This window comes from Gracilinanus agilis, chromosome 4 (assembly GCF_016433145.1).
Source record: "Gracilinanus agilis isolate LMUSP501 chromosome 4, AgileGrace, whole genome shotgun sequence".
In the NCBI taxonomy this organism is placed as follows: Eukaryota; Metazoa; Chordata; class Mammalia; order Didelphimorphia; family Didelphidae; genus Gracilinanus; species Gracilinanus agilis.
The window spans coordinates 34,449,655-34,467,525 of NC_058133.1; the positions used below are offsets into that span (position 1 = coordinate 34,449,655).

General features: G+C 51.2%; 1 protein-coding gene across 1 annotated transcript in view; it reads left to right on the forward strand.

Moving 5' to 3' along the window:
• The window catches only part of SLC6A9 (solute carrier family 6 member 9), a 39,574-nt gene that overhangs the window by 10,309 nt on the left and 11,394 nt on the right, over window positions 1-17,871 (forward strand). The window contains exons 2-4 of the mRNA XM_044676648.1: window positions 5,684-5,840; window positions 6,232-6,363; window positions 6,545-6,815. Coding sequence (XP_044532583.1) covers window positions 5,684-5,840; window positions 6,232-6,363; window positions 6,545-6,815 — 560 coding nt within the window. The remainder of the gene's footprint in view (window positions 1-5,683; window positions 5,841-6,231; window positions 6,364-6,544; window positions 6,816-17,871) is intronic.

Here is a 17,871-nt window from a genome sequence, read left to right on the forward strand (position 1 = left end):
AAGAAAGAAAGAAAGAAAGAGAAAGGAAGGGAGGAAGGAAAGAAGGAAGAAAAGAAAGGGAGGGAGGGAGGGAAGGAAAGGAAGGAAGGAAGGAAAGAAAGAGAGACAAGAAGAAAGGAAAGAAAAAGGAAAGAAAGAGAGAGAAAGAGAAAGAAAGAGAAAGGAAGGAAGGCAAGGAAGGGAGGGAGCGAGGGAGAAAGAACAAAAGAACGAACTGGGGCCATTGGTAAGGAACCCTCTTCTATTTTCATTTCATACTGCTTAGATAGTTTCCCCGACTATTTCCTCCTTCAGCTCCATCTCTCATGAAGAGATGGAACTTTTCCTACAATAGATACCTCTATTTCCTTTTGTTTCCCTCTTCTTAACTCTACAGTCTGGTTTTTTACCACATACTTCAATGGAAACTGCTCTCTCCAAAGATACTAATGATCTCTTAATTACCAAATCTAATGGCTTCTTCTCATTCTTCCCTCTTCTTGACTTCTCTGAAGCTTTTGACACTATTGATCACCTTCTTCTTCTGGCTCTTCTCTTCTCTCTGAATTTTTTTGATGTTTCTCTCTCCAAGTTCTTCCCCCCCCCCCATGATCATTCCTTAGAGGTGAGAAGAGACACGTCATCCAAATCACTCCCACAAGCACGAGTGTCCAAGGTTCTGTCCTGAGCCCTTTTTTTTCCCCTATACTATTTCACTTGGTGACCTCATCAATTCCCATGAATCCAACTCCATGCAGACAATTGTCAGATTTATTTGCCCAACCCTAACCTCTCTGCTGCCTTATAGTCTCCCATCTCCAAATGTCTACTAGATGTCCAGTAGTCATCTTAAATTTTATGTGTCCAAAATGGAACTCATCATCTGTCTCTCCAAATCCTTCCCCCTTCCAGATTTCCCTATTAATGTTGAGAGCACCACCGTGCTTTCAGGCCCTGAGGTTCACAACCTGGGTGCCATCCTCAGAGGTATCATTCTCTTAGGTGTCATCTTCTCTCTCAGTTCCCCCATTTCCAGGCTGTTGCCCTGGCCTGTCGATTTTACTTTTGTAACAGCTCTCATCTCATTCCCCTTCTCTCTTCTGCCCTGGCCACCCCGCAGGTCCAGGCCTTTATTACCTCATGGCTAAACTATCAAAATAGCCTGTTAGTGGCTCTTCCTGCCTCAAGACTTTCCCTGTTCCAGTCCATCTTCCACATAGCCATGAAACTGATTCTCCTAAAGCCAAGCCTGACCAGATCAATGGAGGAACTGAGAGAGAACATTGAGTTGAAGATGACACCTAAGAGAATGATACCTCTGAGGATGGCACCCAGGTTGTGAACCTTGGGGCCTGATCACCTCCCTATTCCATCACCCCCAGTGACTCCCTATTTCCTCCAGAATCAAATTTAAAATCTGTTTAGTTTTTAAAGCTCTCCCTAAACTGGAACCTTCCTGCCTTTCCAATCTTCTTATTCTCTCCCCAACCCATTATTCTGCAATCCAGTAACAAGGGCCTTCTTGCTGTTCCCCAAATGAGACCCTCCATCTCCTGACTCCATGCATTTTTACCGGCTGTCTCTCATGCCTGGAAGTCTCTCCCCCCTCATCTCTGTCTCCTCACTTTCTTCAAGACTCAGCTAAAATTGCACCCTCTCCCAGTCCTTTCCCAGTCCTCCTTCCTTGTATCGCTGATCTCCAGTTTGCCCTGGTTGGATGTAGTCATTGGCGAGCCGTGTCTCCCATGAGCCTGGGAGCTGGGGACTGTCTTTTGACTTTCTCTGTATTCTTGGCACTTAGCACAGTGCCTGACTCACAGGAGGTGCTTAATACATGCTTAATGCCTGACTGATGAGATCACCAAGTGAGAGTGTGCAGTAAAAAGAAGAGGTCCCAGGGTTCTTGGGATAGCACTCAGCTAGGAGGCAGTGGTGGTACTAAAGAGCATGAGGAGTGGTCACCTGGGGAGGGAGGTAAGAGAGAGCAGAATTACAAAATAGGCAAGAGTATCCAGGAGGAGGGGGCAGCCAGGTGGCTCAATGGATTGAAAGCTAGGCCTAGAGATGAGAGATCCTGGGTTCAAATCTGGCCTCAATCACTTCCTAGCTATGTGACCCTGGGCAAGTCACTGTACCCCAATTTCCTGGTCCTTACTGCTTTTCTGCCTTGGAACCAACAAACAGTATTGACAGAAGGTAAAGATTTAAAAAAATTTAGGATGAGAACTGAGATAGGGTTGTTAAGTTCAAGGGTTTTTTTTTTCCTTTTCATTTAATAGGCATTTATTTTCTCTCTATCCTTTCCTCCCCATCACTGGAAGAAAGGAAAAAAAAACTTTATGGCAAATAAACTTAATTAAACAAAATAATTTCCCGTATTGGCTGTGTCCAAAACTGTGAGTTTAATTCTGTATATTAGCCCATCATCTCCCTGTTAAAAAGCAGGAGGCCTGCTTTATCACCAGGCCTGTGAAATCGTAGCCAAAGTGCTTAAGTTTTTTTGTTTTTTTTTTTTAAACCCTCACCTTCCATCTTGGAGTCAATACTGTGTATTGGCTCCAAGGCAGAAGAGTGGTAAGAGTAGGCAATGGGGGTCAAGTGACTTGCCCAGGGTCACACAGCTGGGAAGTGTCTGAGGTCACATTTGAACCCAGGACCTCTTGTCTCTAGGCCTGGCTCTCCATCCACTGAGCTACCCAGCTGCCCCCTAAAGTGCTTAAGTTTTAAGTTTTCCCTTTTACAATGTCTTCTACAGATTGTTCCCTTGGTTCTGTCTACACTGCATCAGTTTCTGCAGTTCTTCCTTGATTTCTCTGAAACCATCCTTTTTGCCATTTCTTACAGCACAATAGCATTCCATCACATTTGTAGACCATAATTTGTTCAGCCGTCTTTCAACTCATAGATATCCTCTCAATGTCCATTTCTTTGCCACCACAAAAAGAACTGCTCTAAATATTTTGGTCCTTTTCCTTTTTTATAAAAGTTTCTTTGGGGTGTAGATCTGGGAGGGGTATCCCTCTGGGTTAGGAGATGTGTACAACTTGGTCGTAACTTGCACACACTTCCAAGTTGCTCTCCAGAATGGCTGGACCAATTCAGAGCTTCATCAATAGTGTATTGATATGGGGGCAAACTGGGTGGCTCAGTGGGTAAAAGAGCCAGGTTTAGAGACAGTAAGTGCTGGGTTCAAGTGTAGTTTCAGACACTTCCTAGCTGTATGACCCTGCACAAGTCACTTAACTCCCATTGCCCAGCTCTTCTTGATCTTCTGCCTTGAAACCAATACACGGTATTGATTCTGAGATGGAAGACAAGGGTTTAAAAAAAATAATGTATCAATATGCCTGTTTTCCCACAACTCCTTTAACGTTTATCATTTTTGACAACTTTGTGAATCTGACTGGTTTGAGGTAGAAGTGCAAGATTACTTAAAATTTGAATGTGGGGGCAGCTCAGTTATTGGAGAGCCCGGCCCAGAGAGGGGATGTCCTGGTTCAAATTTGGCCTCAGACACTTCTTAGCAGTGTGACCCTGGACAAGTCACTTGACCCCCATTGCCCACCCTTACCACTCTTCTGCCTTGGAACCAATGCACAGCATAAATTCTAAGACAGAAGATGAGGGTTTAAAAAAATGTGAATGTCCCATTTTGTAGTGATTTTTTTAATGTCTATTGATAAGCTTGGATTTTTCCCTTGAGAAACTGGAAAAGCCATTACATTTGGCAATCAAAGGTTGTTGGTAGCTTTGGAGAGAGCAAATTCAGCTGATTTATGGGGTCAGAAGACCGGCTTCAGAGGGTTGCCAAAGATTGGGGATGAGGGACATGAAACAGGTTTTTTTATCCCCAGAAATCTGGATGAGAAAAGGAAGAGAAAGATTCCTGAATCCGCATGCATTTATTATATTAGATGCTTACGAAGTGCCAGGCGCCCTGCCAAGCGCTGGGTTCGTAGGATCCCGGCTCGGGAGCCAGGAGCACCTCCGAGGCCATCTAGCTCCCCCCCCCTCCTCATATCCCCTCCAGATAAAGAAACTGAGGCCTGAGGAGGAGGGGGTTAAAGGACCAGCCCAAGGCCACACAGGCAGGCTGATGAGAATCTGAGGCAGAATTTGAACCTAGAGCTTTTGACTCCAGAGGCAGCCTTGTGGGAATAATCTGATCTAAGCGATATCATTTTTATAGAATGAGAAGACAAGGGATTCTTTGTGTGGGAGACGTATCTGTAAATGGGGGGAAATGAAGGCTGGAGAATGGGGTGGGGGTTAGGGGTAATCGTCTGTGGGATGGGCCTGCAGGGACTTTGACCCAGGCCAGGAGATGGATCGGTTCTCCCTCAGTTGGAATTGAAGAGAGAATAGAGGGAAGGCAAGGATTGTTCCCTGACTTTCTGTCTTAGAATCAATACAAGCATCACTTCCAAGGCAGAAGAGTGGTAAGGGCAGTTGGGGTTCAGTGACTTGCCCAGGGTCACACAGCTAGGAAGTATTTGAACCCAGGTGCGGCTCTCTGTCCCCTGGGCTTCCCAGCTGCCCCAGGGGGTGTTCTTGAGAGGAGAGAAGAAAGATTGGGGGTGAGCTTCAGGAGACCCTGAGATGAGGCCCAGGACATGTTGTGGGCAGGCCCCGGTCCGCTCCCTCTCCATCCTCCCTCCCTCTTGTCGGGTTTCCAGGGCTTCGATGAGATGGAGAAGCAGCTGGGGCGCTCCGCATCCCCTCTCTGACCAGAGGAGCAGGGACGGGCCTGACTCTCCGCATGAGAGCCGTCCCCCTCCCCAGCGCTGCCTCCGGCCTTCGGGCATCCTTTCCCCCTTCTGAGATTCTCTCTCCCCTCAGACTTTCCCCCTCAGAAACTGTCTCGGCAGTTCTCTGCCCCCCCCCCCCGTGGAAGATGGTGTGCCCCCCTTCTGCCTCAGAGGGCGCCCCACCGCTCAGACCCTGTAATCACTCCCCCACGCTGGCGCCGTTTGTTTGTCTCTTGTCCCAAGGTCCTCCTCGGGGCTGACCTCCCCCTGACCTCCTCAGCATCTGTCCGAGGGAGCCCCTTCCTCATCCCCGCCGGTGCCCACCTGCTCTCCCTGACAGGCTCTGGCTAGCCCCGGCCCGGAGCCCAGTCCTCGGGGGGCCTCGCCCATCCTCAGCCCATGGGCCAGGCTCGATTGTGCCAGCTGGCTCGCCTGCCTTCGTCCATACCACCGAGCTTCCCTGTCCGCTCAGGGCCCTTCTCCTGTGCCCAGCTGTGCCAGCCAGCCTGTCTTGCCTTTGACCAATTTGTCCTGCCTCTGAAGCCCAAAGCCAAGGGAAGGGGCCCGCTCCCCTTCTTGTCTCGCATGCCCAGCGGGCCCACGTGCTCAGCCTGGCGATGTGCTGGGCAGACAGGCCTGCGGGCGGGCCGATAGACGGGGGTGGGGGCCGGACACAGGACCCTTTGTTGCCAGGCCCAGCGGGGCTGCTTGGTATAATCCTCCATGCCCGAGAGCCGGGGAGGATGGACGGCCCCGGGGGGACTGCCCGGAGCATCCTGGGCTGGCGAGGGACGAGGCAGGCTGGGGTGAGAGACGGCCCGGCCTCCTCCCGTCTCTGATTTCACTTCTTTCCTCCTGGGAGCTGGCAGGCGGGCAGGCACGGGGGCCAGGAGAGGCCCTGGCACAGCGGCTCCATGCTGGCTTCACTGACTGCACCTCCTCTCCTCTTTCCACAGAATGGTGCTGTCCCCAGTGAGGTGGCCAAACGAGACAAGAACCTCAAACGGGGCAACTGGGGCAACCAGATTGAGTTTGTGCTGACCAGTGTGGGCTATGCTGTGGGGTTGGGCAACGTCTGGAGATTCCCTTATCTGTGCTACCGCAACGGGGGAGGTACCCAGCGGGCACTGCCTCCTTGGGCCCAGGCCCTTCCGCCTCTCCTCCCTGGCTAGAGACCACCCACTCCGTGCAGGCCTCCCCCCAGCCTGGCACAGATGCCCCTCCGCCCGGGGCACAGACCACCCCCAGCTCCTGGCACAGACACTCTCTGGGGGGAGGGAAATGGAAGGGAGAGCATCCGTCTCCTGGGCACCGAGAGCGTGTCAGGCTCTCGGGGTTGCTCCAACATTCCCCACCCCCAACACACCCCGGCCCGCTTGGGGCGGCAGCAGGGAGGTGCCGGGCTTCGGGCCCAAAGCGCTCCCCCTTCCTCGGGACTCTGGGCTGAGGGCGGCGAGGGGCAGCGGCCTCCCTCCCTGAGGCTGGCCTCTCCCCCCCTGCCTAGGTGCTTTCATGTTCCCCTACTTCATCATGCTGGTGTTTTGTGGCATCCCCCTCTTCTTCATGGAGCTCTCCTTCGGCCAGTTTGCCAGCCAGGGCTGCCTGGGGGTCTGGAGGATAAGCCCCATGTTTAAAGGTGAGGATCGGGGGCCGTGTTCGTGCGCCCCCAGTTCTGCCCCCAACGCTCCCGCCGCAGCCCCCCAGGACCCCCTCTGCCCCTCCACCCACTTTCCCCTCGCTGCCCTCGGCCTCCCCTTCTCCCCTCCTCCCCCCGGCGCGAGGGGCACCCCCAAACCTCTCGCTTGCCCGCCCTGCAGGTGTCGGCTACGGCATGATGGTGGTGTCCACCTACATCGGCATCTACTACAACGTGGTCATCTGCATCGCCTTCTACTACTTCTTCTCCTCCATGACTCCCGTGCTCCCCTGGGCCTTCTGCAACAACCCCTGGAACACGCCCGACTGCGCCGGCGTCCTCGACGCCGCCAACTTCACCAACGGCTCGGCCGCGGCCCCCGGACCCCTCAACCTGTCCCAGCTGCTCAACTACACGCTCAAGAGGACCAGCCCCAGCGAGGAGTACTGGCGGTGAGTCTGCGGGAGCAGCCAGCGGGCCGGGCAGGGGCCCCACAGGTGAGGCGGGCCGAGCCTCCGGGGGCCTGGAGGCGCTGGAGAGGCGCTGTGGGAAAGGCTGGCCTGCAGGGACGAGCCCTTGGAGGCCTGGGCCAGGACCTGAGCTCCCGAGCCCGGCCGTCCTCCCCCTCCAAAGGGGGTGATGCTCCTGGCAAGCGCTCGCCTAGCTTGTGAAGCTCAGAGTCCCGCTGCGGATGGAGGGCGAGGAGCTCTGATTATGGGCAGAAAGGGGGGCAGAGAGGAGCAGAGCCCACATTGAGGCCCGACTGCAGGAGGAAGCCTGCATGGAGGGAGCCAGACCCAACTGGGCGAGGGGGCCAGGAGGGGGATGGCCTCAAAGGAGCAGTCTTTGGCCAGGCAGCCTTCGTTCACTCTGGGCTGTGCTCCCTCTCCCCAGTGGGTAGGAGAGGGTTAAAAAGAGGCTGGGGAGGGGGCAGCTGGGTAGCTCAGTGGATTGAGAGCCGGGCCTAGAGACAGGAGGTCCTAGGTTCAGATCCGGCCTCAGACACTTCCCAGCTGTGTGAGCAAGTCACTTGACCCCCATTGCCTACTCTTACCAATCTTCCACCTATGGATCAATACCCAGAAGTAAAGGGTTTAAAAAAATTAAAAAAAAAAAAAAAAAAAAAAGAGGCTGGGGGTGGTCAGTTGGGGCTGGCCTTGCTCCAGGCCCTCCTGCATCCCCTAACAGGTTCGTGAATTTTGCTCACAAATCTGCCCCTGTTGCTCCTCTGCTGAAAAATCTACGAGGGTGAGCTCAGACTGCTTTGGCTCCCTGGTGCTCTCCAATCCCGGGGGGGAGCGTTTGACTTTACACTATTCTCATGAATGAATCCAGTGTTATAAGGCCTTGTGTTTGTGGCTCATCCCTCATCTCCTCTTCTAAGCCCCAGGTGGGAAGGATTCAGCTTTCTTTGATCCCCCCGTTTCCCCCAATACCTAGCATAGGGCTCAGCACATAGGTGCCTAATGAAGCCTGGGGGGAGAGAAAGAGAGAGAGAGATGGCAGACAATGGATGGCTGGATGGCTGGATGGATGGACAGATGGACAGACAGTTAGGCAGATGGATGAAAAGGCAGCTAGATGGATAAATGGATGAACAGACAAATGGATGGAGATATAGATAGGTGGGCAGATGGATAGATGAATGGATGCAAAAATGGATAGGTAGACAGATGGATTTTCAGATCTTGGGCAGGGCCTTTTAGCTTCTCTGAATAATAATAATAATAATAATAATAACTAACTAACATCCATATAGCTCTTACTATGTGCCAGCACTCTGCTAAGTGCTTTATATAATTATCTCTTTTAATCCTCACAACAATCCTGGGAGGTACATGCTATTATTATTCTTATTTCACAGTTGAGAAAACTGAGGTAGAAAGAGGTTCGGTGTCTTGCCTAGGGTCACTCTAGTGAGTATCCAGGGTCAGATTTGAACTCAGGTCTTCCTGACTCCAGGCCCAGGGCTCTATCCACTAGGCCCCCTTAGCTGACCCCAGGTTAAACCAAGGCTTTACATTCCCCAAACCTTTAACCACTTGTTCTATCCCAGGCTCCTGCGTCTGAACTGGGGAAAAAGAGATCACCGAATAAGACTCAGGTCTTGCCTCTAGGAGGAGATGGGACGAGCTGGGAAAAGGGCCTGAGATGTCCAGGGCCCCATTGGGAAGCCGTGAGATTCAGCATTAGGAGAGACTGTGGGAGGTGTCTGGGTAGGAGGCAATTCGTCACAGGAGCTGCAAGGCCAAGAAAAGAGATCTGAGGGCCCTGACTGGCTCCATGGCGGCAGAAGTGAGAGGAGGGACAGAAGGAAAAGACATTTCCAGGGAAGAATTGATGGACTTGGGACTGCAGGGTGGAAGGACAGGGATGGATCAAATTAGAGTGCCAGGGCAGCTGGAGAGAGGCAAGAGAGAATGGAGTAGAGCAGAGCTGGGACAGTTTGCACGCCTCCCCTGGGTTATCACTCACATTCACATACAGTGGGTGCCCTGAGGAGTCACCATGAGAGCAGTTGGGAACCTGCTAAATTTGGGGTTCCAGCAGGAGGCCCCTTAGGAGCTGCCTAGCAGGCTTTGGGTGACCCCGGCCTAGAGAATGCTGTTTGGGAGGCAAGTGTGCTGAGGCCACAATGGAAGCCAGAGGATGGTTGAGGCCTCCTTGAGCCCAGTTACCTTCCAAGAGTTTGTGCCTTGTTCTCTAATCTGGGAATTGAGCGGAGGCCAAGCTTTCCCCATCAGATCTGGCCCAGCCAGGGTGGCTCGTGGGCTAAGCAGAAAGACCTTTGTCGGCTTCCTCTGAGGAGTAGCCCAACTGAGGCTCCCTCTTACTCCCCAGCAATGGCTGCCGGCCAGTTCTTTCCGGTAGGCTGCCCAGCCCATGCAGCAGGATGGAGTGGGCAGAGCTTTCCTGGGTGGGAGTGGGGCAGGAGCAAGTCACAGAGTGTCCTCTCTCCCCTCTCTCCTCACCGCCCCCCTCACTCATTATCAGGCCAGTGAAATCTCGAAGGCGCAGGAGAAAGGCTCAGAGCGTCACAGACAGATGGGCAGCCTGTGCCCGGGACGGAGGGTCACAGGGCTGGCATCCCTGGAGAGCTTTAAGGTTTGCAGAGAGCTCTCCAAACACTTTATCTTGCCTTTTACTCAGAGTTAAGAAGAAAAATGACTTGCCCAGGGTCGTGCCCCTAGTGAGCGTCCAGGGAAGGATTCTGTCCCCTGCGTTCCACTCCCAGACCCACAGGCTTATGGGAACAAAGTCAGAGGATCTCAGGGCTGGAGCAGACCCTTGAATCCTTGAATTCACGGAGTCCACGCTCCCATTTTCAAGCCGAAGTCACCAGGGATGGACCTGGCTTTGCCTGAGGCCTTGGGGGTTGCTTGGTGGGGGGGAGGGTCCCTGAGCCCCCCCACCGTTGTTTTCTCCAGGCCTTTGGGGCCTCAGTGGTGGGGAGGGCGAGGAGAGGAGGGCAGGCCTGAGCAGAATTCCCCAGGCCTGGCTTTCAGAGTGGGAGCAGTCAGGAGCCCAGACTTGGTTCCTGTGTCCAGGGCAGAAATTCCACGCTCACAGGGGTTGGAGGCAATTACCATGTGACTCAGAGCACACCCAGTCAGCTTTATTGGGGGGAAAAGAGACTCTATCAGGAATGAATGGCTGTAGTGACGGAAGGAACCTGGGAGAGCCGACCCCTGGTTTTAAAGAAGACCCTAAAGGAGCCCAGGCCCAGGGTCTCGCTCCACCAGAGGCGAGCTGGGCGACGAGCCTGGCCCTAGTGCCCTCCCCTTCAGGGCTCCAGAGAGACTGAGACCAAACCAGACCGGTGGGGCACCGGCCTGAAGCATTTTTAACTGGTAGGGTGGGACGTGGAAGGGAAATGATGACCTGGAGAGAAATCCAGCCAGCTGAACCCTTGGGGCACATGACTCCTTGGGCTACTGATCAGGGCCTAGTGTCCAGCCTGGGCAGGTCCAGCTGCCCTTGGCAGTGGCCTCCTGATGCCCCCTGCTGGGCAAGGAATGCAAATGGCAGGAAGAAGACAAAGAGGGAGAGAAGGGAAAGGAAAAGAGGAAAGGAAGGAAGAAAAGGAGGGAATGAGAGGAGAGGAGAGAGGGGAGAGGGATAGGAAGGAGGGAGGGAGAAAGAAAGGAAGGAAGGGAGGAAAGAAGAGAAGGAGGGAGGGAAGGAGGAAGGAAGAAAAGGAAGGGAATGAAAGGGAAGGAGAGGGAGAGAAGGAAGGAAGAAGGGAAGGAAAAGGAAAGGAAGGAAAAGAGGGAGGGAGAGGAAAGAAGAAATGGGAAGTAATGAAGAGAGAGATAGGAAAGCATGAAGAGAGGAAGGAAAGGGAGGGAGGGAAAGAGGAAGGAAGAAAAGTGAGGTAATGAAAGGAGAGAGGTAGGAAGGAAGGAGGGAGGGAAGGAGAAAAAAGGAAGGGAGGGAGAGGAAGGAAGAAAAGGAAGTTAATGAAAGTGGGGAAAGAGAATGGTAGGAAGGGAGGGAAGGCAGGAAGGAGAGAGGGAGAAAGAAAGAGAAAGGGAGGGAGGGAGGGAGAGAAGAAGGAAGAAAAGGGAAATAATGAAAGGAGGGAAGAAGAGAGGGAGGTTGGCTTAGAGATGGAGGAGAAGCCAGAGGCAGGAAGAGCCCTGAGTGAGAATATTCCTGAAGGGGACCAGCCAAAAGCTGCCGAGTGAGATCTTCCACTTAATAGGGTAGCAGAGGTGGGGAGGAGGGACTAAGCTGGAGAGCCTGGCAAGGTAGGATCAGTCAGAATCAGACCACCAGGATGAGAGCCTCCTCGGGCATGGCAGAGACCGGGGAAGTCAGGAGGGAAGAGCTCCATCCTCCACACAGTGGTGCCTGGCTGGACTGAGTCTCAGGAGACAGGCTTGAATAGAGATGTGGGTCCCGCACTTGGGGTAAAAGGTGTTCTTTGTCAGAAACGCTCTGTCCCTCCTCCACCCTTCCCCCCCCCCCCCAGAACCTGGCTCCGCTGTCCAGCCCCAGGGTGTGTGGCCGGAGCAGCTGCTCTGGGTCCAGGGTGGGTGTGGGTGAGTGAATGGGCGAGCACACCCACGGCCACCCCGTTAGGCAATCTATACCTCCATACCAGGCTTGCTCTCCGGAGCCCAGCTATGCCAAGAATAGTCCACAAATCTTGGGACCTGCCGCTCCCACCCAGTGGATGCCAGGCTCTTAGATGCCTTCCTCTTTGAGGGCCTTAAAGGCATTTGGACTAAATTATATTTGCTCCATTGAAAGCAGAAATGAAACCCCAAGATAAGGTGGGGTTCCCTTGCCCTGACAAAGCTGGACTATCCATCCCTCATTGCTACAGAGAGAGGCACCCACACCCCAGAGATTCCCTGTGTGGAGAAGGGCTGTTGGGGTCTCTGATAGCCCATCTCAGGGGACCCCACCCCAAGGGGGTACAATGGCAGGCAAGTGAAGCCTTCTGGGCTCTCGGCCCCGGCAGGCGCTTCGGTTCTTGTCTAGGGTGGATCCAGGGATCATCAGAGAACCCGGGACCACAGATGGGAAGCTGGAGGGGACCTTCGGGTCCATCTAGTCAGCCCCCTCCTACAGAGAAGGCCTGGCACCAAAGAGGCCCGAGGACTCCCACAGCAGCCTCCTCTCTGTTTCCATCCTCTGGCCAGCCGCCCACAGAGCCAAAATGACAGCCTTGAGAGAATCGGTCAGGGAGGACGAATGCTGCCATCCGCTTGGGTCCAGGGAAGGGAGAGAAAATCCAGATTCTTTGTGCCAGAGCTCTGCCTAACAGCTCTGAACGCAGCTGGCCTTCCCAATAGCCCGGAGCCTTTTCCAGGGAGGGGGCGGGTGGCAGTGGAAGACCTGAGTTCATATCCTGGTTTCAACCACTCTGGCCCCTGGGCCTCAGTTTGCTAATCTATGAATAGTGGTGATCCTCAGAGCCTTTCCCTCCCACAGTTGTCGGGAGGACGCAGTGAGATAATATTTGTCAAGGGCTTTGCCAGTCTCAGGTTTTGAACCTAAGACCTGCCCTTTGGCGGGGCAGGCCGGGGCCCTGGAGGGGGAGGTGGGCAAGGAGCTTTCTTTGGTTACACATTCCAGAATCGAATGGTGCCTCCCAGCCCTGTACGGGCCCTCCTCCAGGAAGACCCCTGACCCACAGCAAAGACAGTGTCTCCTTAAGGGGGTCTCCAGTAGCCCCGGCACGTCCCCATCCTCCTTCCTGGGGAGCCTCTCTCCTGTGTGTATCGTTCTGGGGCTTTGGGATACGGATCTTGTCTCCCCGGAGCCTAGATTCCAAGCCCCTTCAGGGTAGCCCCAGTGCCAAGTTCCGTGTCCTGCCCGCAGGAAGAGAGAGGTTTGCTCCTCTAGATCATACCTGGGGTCAGGACCCACATGAAGCAGGGCCTGCCAGCAATGGCGGTGATTCCAAAAGGGCGCAGGTTGCCTTGTGAAGCAGTGACTTTCCCCTCCCTGGAAGTGTTGAAGCAGAGCTTGTCTGCCCGTTTATGGTGGACGGCATTCCTGTATCACGTGAAGGGTGGTATTTAATCACCAGATCTCTTACCGTTCCCTCTGGAGCTTTTACTCTGGTAAATCTCGGGATTTGCTCATTTCTAGGTTTTTACATTTGTGGACAAAAGGGGCCCTCGTTTCCCTTACAGTTCCTCAAGGTAATCAAAGCATAGGGGGAGAGGACAGCCTTTGTTTCACCTTCCAGAAAATGCAGACTCAAAGATAAACAAGGAGCCCATAATGAATTCAGGAACACACCACACATGCGTGGAAGCTCCGCTCAAAAGGAAATGAACTTAGAAATGCCATTGGGGCGACCATTTGATATTTAATCGCCCAATAAATTATTTATCAAGCATCTTGTGTACCGGGCACTGTGCTAAGTGTGTAGATGAAATCCAGAGTGAAATGATCCATACTCTCGAGGAGCTTACATTCTAAAGAAATGGGGCATTCCTGTGAAGTGCTTCTCTCCGATAAGGTCCTCCACAGACCCACGGTGTGTCCTGCGGTGTAGACTCTCCCTGCTGGGCTAGCGTACATTGGGACTGTTGGACAAGGAGACCCTCTTCCTGGCAGATATGCCCTCTCTGAATAACTCGGGACGATGATAGAAAATAATGGGATTTGGCCTTTTGGGGGGCCACACTCTTCTCTCCTCCCCCTTTCCTGCCCTCTAAGGGCCGGCAGAACCAGCCTAGCCCATCCTCCCATGATAGCCTTTCAGAAACATCCACAGTTTCTTCAGCCACCCCTGAAGGAAGGCATAAATGCTATCTAGACCCACCAAATTAGGAACTAATGTAAAGCCACGAGGGATGATTAAGTCAAAATTCAAAAGCATCCCAATAGGCTGGAAGAATCGATTAAATTTGTTAAAATTCAATCGAATGTAGAGTTCTAGCCTTTGATTCAAAAAATGAACCACACAAATACCAACTGGAGAGTGGTGGCACGAGTGGCAAAGCTCTGGGGTTTGCGGCAGACTCATCGGAAGTCAACAGCAAACAAAGGAAACGATCCATGGCAGGCTTGGGGGAGAGAGCCAGGTCAAGGGAGGCGATGATCCCACTGGCTGGGTGAGCCCGGGCGAGTTGATTAACCCCGCTTGCCTCAGTTTCTTCATCCGTAAAAGGAGCTGGAGAAGAAAATTGCCAAGAAAACCCTACATGGGGTTGTGAAGAGTCAGACATAACGGAAATGACTCCACAACAGTAAAATGAGGGGACTGTGATAGATGATTGCCAAAGTTTCAAACAGAAATCTTTGGTTCCATGATCCAGTATCCTGAGCTCTGCAATCCCCCAGCCTTGTCTCATTGTCCCACTCCCTCCAAACTTGTCCTCCCTCTGTGGTGTGCCTTCAGCCTTTCCCCCCTCATTCCATGGGTCTCCTTACTCCACTTGGACCCCAGTGTGGTCTGGATCCCCTCCCCCCTCCCTGGAGGGCTTCAGGTAGAGGCACCAGTCAGAGAGATGGTGGAGAGCCTTTGTGGTCATGCCACAGTTGGACTAGCTGGTCTCTGAAGACCCTCCCCACTTTTGAATGGAGTGGTTCCGCCTTCTTCAGTGGCAGATTCTCCCCCTTTCCTCCTTCCTCCTTCCCATTGGGGTACTCCATGAGATCCTGGCCTTGATCCCCTCCATAATCTCTCCCTTGGCCATCTCATCCATTTCCAAGCCATCAGTCAACATTTAACGAGTGCCCACTCTGTGCCTGGCACTGTGCTAAGGACTGAGGATACGAAAGCAATGTAGGGATACAACATCCCTATCCACAAGGAAACCAGGAAAACTGGAGGGGAAAGTTCGTAGACATAGATCGTCACTCTGTGGCACAGTGGATAGATACTGGACTTAGAGTCAAGAGACCTGAGTTTGAATCCTGACTCAGACATTTATTTCTATATGTGACCCTGGGCAAGTCACTTAACTTCTGCCTGCCTCAGTTTCCTTATTTGTAAAATGGAGATAATATTAGCAATTTTCTTCCCAGGGTTATTGTGAGGACCAAATGAGATATTTAAAAGGTATAAAAATTCACAAGGTATTAATTAAATTACATTTAAATTTAATTTAAATTAAAGCACTCTATAAATGCTAGTTACTATTAAAGATCTGCAACCAGGGAAATCAGACAAGATTTTTTGGAAGGGGTGGTCTATGACTCGAGCTTTTAAGGAAATGAGGCATTCTAAGAGTTGAGGTCGAGGAGTCGGGGAAAGCCACTGCAAAGGTACAAAATGGGACTTGGAGTCTGTGTATTTCCCTCCTTTTTAAACTGCTCCTCCCTATCCCTGGTCATTTCCCTGTTGAGTTTGATTATGTGTGTATGTGTATGTGCATGTGTTCCGCCTTCCTAGTCTGCTTCTGATAAGAGTGAGGTTCCTCTGATGCTCCCTCCCTTCCCTCTTCCTCTCTGTTTGGACACTCCTCTGAAGCAGTCCTTTATCTAACCACCCCAATGCCCTTCGAAGGCACTAAGTTTTGAAGGGAACTTGCTGCCTCTCTTCCTATTAGAATGTCAGCCCCGCATTCTCCTACACCTCTTCAAATAAATTCACCTTTTCCGTTTTCTCTGGACTCTTGGGTTCACATATTAATCATCCTACGTAGCTTTTGGTGTTTCCATCAGAAATACTTGGAAATCCTTTATTCCATTTAAGGTGCATTTTTCTCTTTAGATAATACTCAGATGAACAGGGCAAATTATTCTTGATTGTGAGCCTATATCTTTTGCCTTTTAGAATATTTTCCCAAGCACTCCTTTCCTTTTTGGTAGAAGCTTCCAGCTCCTGTGTCATCCTGATATTGTTCCTTAGAACTTGAACTGCTTTTTTCCAGGTGCTTGTCTTTTTTCTTTGATATGGGGCCTCCAGATCTGGGCTGTGACATTCCTGGCACTTCTTCTTATGGGGTTCCTCTCAGTGGGTATCAGTGGATTCTTTCTATCTTTATTCTCTAGTTCTAATAGGTCTAGAGAGTCTTTTCATTAGTGATCTTTTAAAATATAGGGTTCAAGCTTTTTTTTTTAATCATGATTTTTCAGGGATTCTAATGATTCTTTTTTTTAAAACCCTTACCATCTGTCTTAGTATCAATTCTAAGACAGAAAAGTGGAAAGGCTAGGCAAATAGGGTTAAGTGACTTGCCTTAGGTCCCATCTGAGATTAAGAAGCAATGAGGCCAGATTTAAATCCAGGTCCTCCTGACTCCAGGCTTGGCTCTCTACCTACTGTGCTACCTAGCAGCCCTGATTCTAGTGATTCTTAAATGATCACTCCTTGATCTGATTTTCAGGACAACTGGTTTTGATAGCTGATATCTTCTGATTTTGTACTAAAATGATTTGCTGTCCCTTAAAGCCAAAGATCTCTATTTGACCTATTCTGCTTTACTGGGAGTCTATTCCTTGGGTCAGGTTTTTTCTTTTTTTGTTGTTATTCTGTTTTTACCTTTAAAGAACTTTTTTCTAATCTTAAAGTTCCAAGTTTTCTACCTCCCTCTTTCCTCCATTCTACCCTTTGAGAAAGCAAGCAATATGATACTGGGTCAGGTTTACCACTTTCTCTTCTATTTGTTCACCTTCCAGTTCTTCCAGAACTTTTATCTTTTGCTTCATTTATTCTAAGCTTTCATGTAGTTCTTATATAAAATTCATTCCCCCCCCCTTTAAGTCTCTGCTTATAGTTAATTAATTAGATTTGCAATTTCTGTCACTAGTTGGTGTTTTCTTTTATTTACTCATCTCTCCAGCATTAAGTTCTGAATTGGGACTTTTTTCCTGTGGCCAGTCTTCGCCCCCTCCTACACTTTGAGAAGGGGGTGCTTTGTTTCTTCTTACCCTGAGTACCCTGAATTTCTCCACCTCCTGGGGTTCTTTCAGATAGAAAAAGTGTCAGGGATCCCAGAACCTGCAGGACTTTGGGCTGTCCCAGTATGAGGTCTACAGCACTGGGCTGGGTGGCACCACATTGTCTACACTGTGCTGGTCACTACCTGCTGTGTCGCTGATCTCATGGGAGCCCTCTGTTCTTGCTATCTCAGACACAAAGTCTCACAGGCTGTTCATGTCCTGACCGTGGACCCTTTGGCACTCATCTGGCATTGGTAAAGAGTTACCAGTGATATCATCTTGTCTGTTCATGGGGGAGAGTGAGCACACACTTACAGAGATCTAGCAGAAAGCCTTGATGTCTTCAGGGAGGAGTCCTTCCCAATCCATTAAATGGGCAAAAACCACCTCTCTGCCCTCTGCTCTCAGCTCCTTTGAGGCCCTGAAGCAATAACAAACTCTTTTATGCGAGAGCCACTCTTGACAAGGTGCATCAGCAAGTTATGCTCTTTTAGCGATAAGTAGTGCCTTCAGGCTGGAGAACAACAAAACTTCTTAGGTACCCTATCAGCCCTCAGCAAAGATGACATTGTTACAGCAAAGCTTGTCTTTCTTCTCTATCAGACCACAAGGGGGCAATAAAGGGCAACACAGGGAAATCCTTGAGAAGATTCCTCTCTCGGGCAGTAGATGGCACTAGAGCGCAATCCTGCATGGCTCCAGCCCATCCGCTCTCAGCAGAGCCATGCCATTCTTCCAAACAGCATGGCTCCCAGCAAAACCATCGCAGACCCTGAATATCTCCCTTTGATCATCTTCTGTCCATTTTCAAAAATTCTGTGTCCTGGAAGCGATTCCCCTCCTGCGTCTTCAGGCGCAGATTCCTCTGTATTCAGCTCACCCTCCTCTGTCCATCTGATCCTTGATCACCCATCCCTCTCAGCTCTTTTGGATTCAAATGCCTTAATAAGACTTCCTTGGAAGTTTCTTCCTTTCCTTGGAAGCTTTTAGCATATGACGGGAAACTTAAAACATCCACCTCTCTGTCAGCCAAGATCGTAGCCACGCTGATACGATCTTCCCCTGGTCCCTAGACGGTTGGTTTGTGAATTCTCATTTATAACCTTCAAATCTTTGAAAACAGTGGATGCAGATAAGCCGGTGGAACATGGT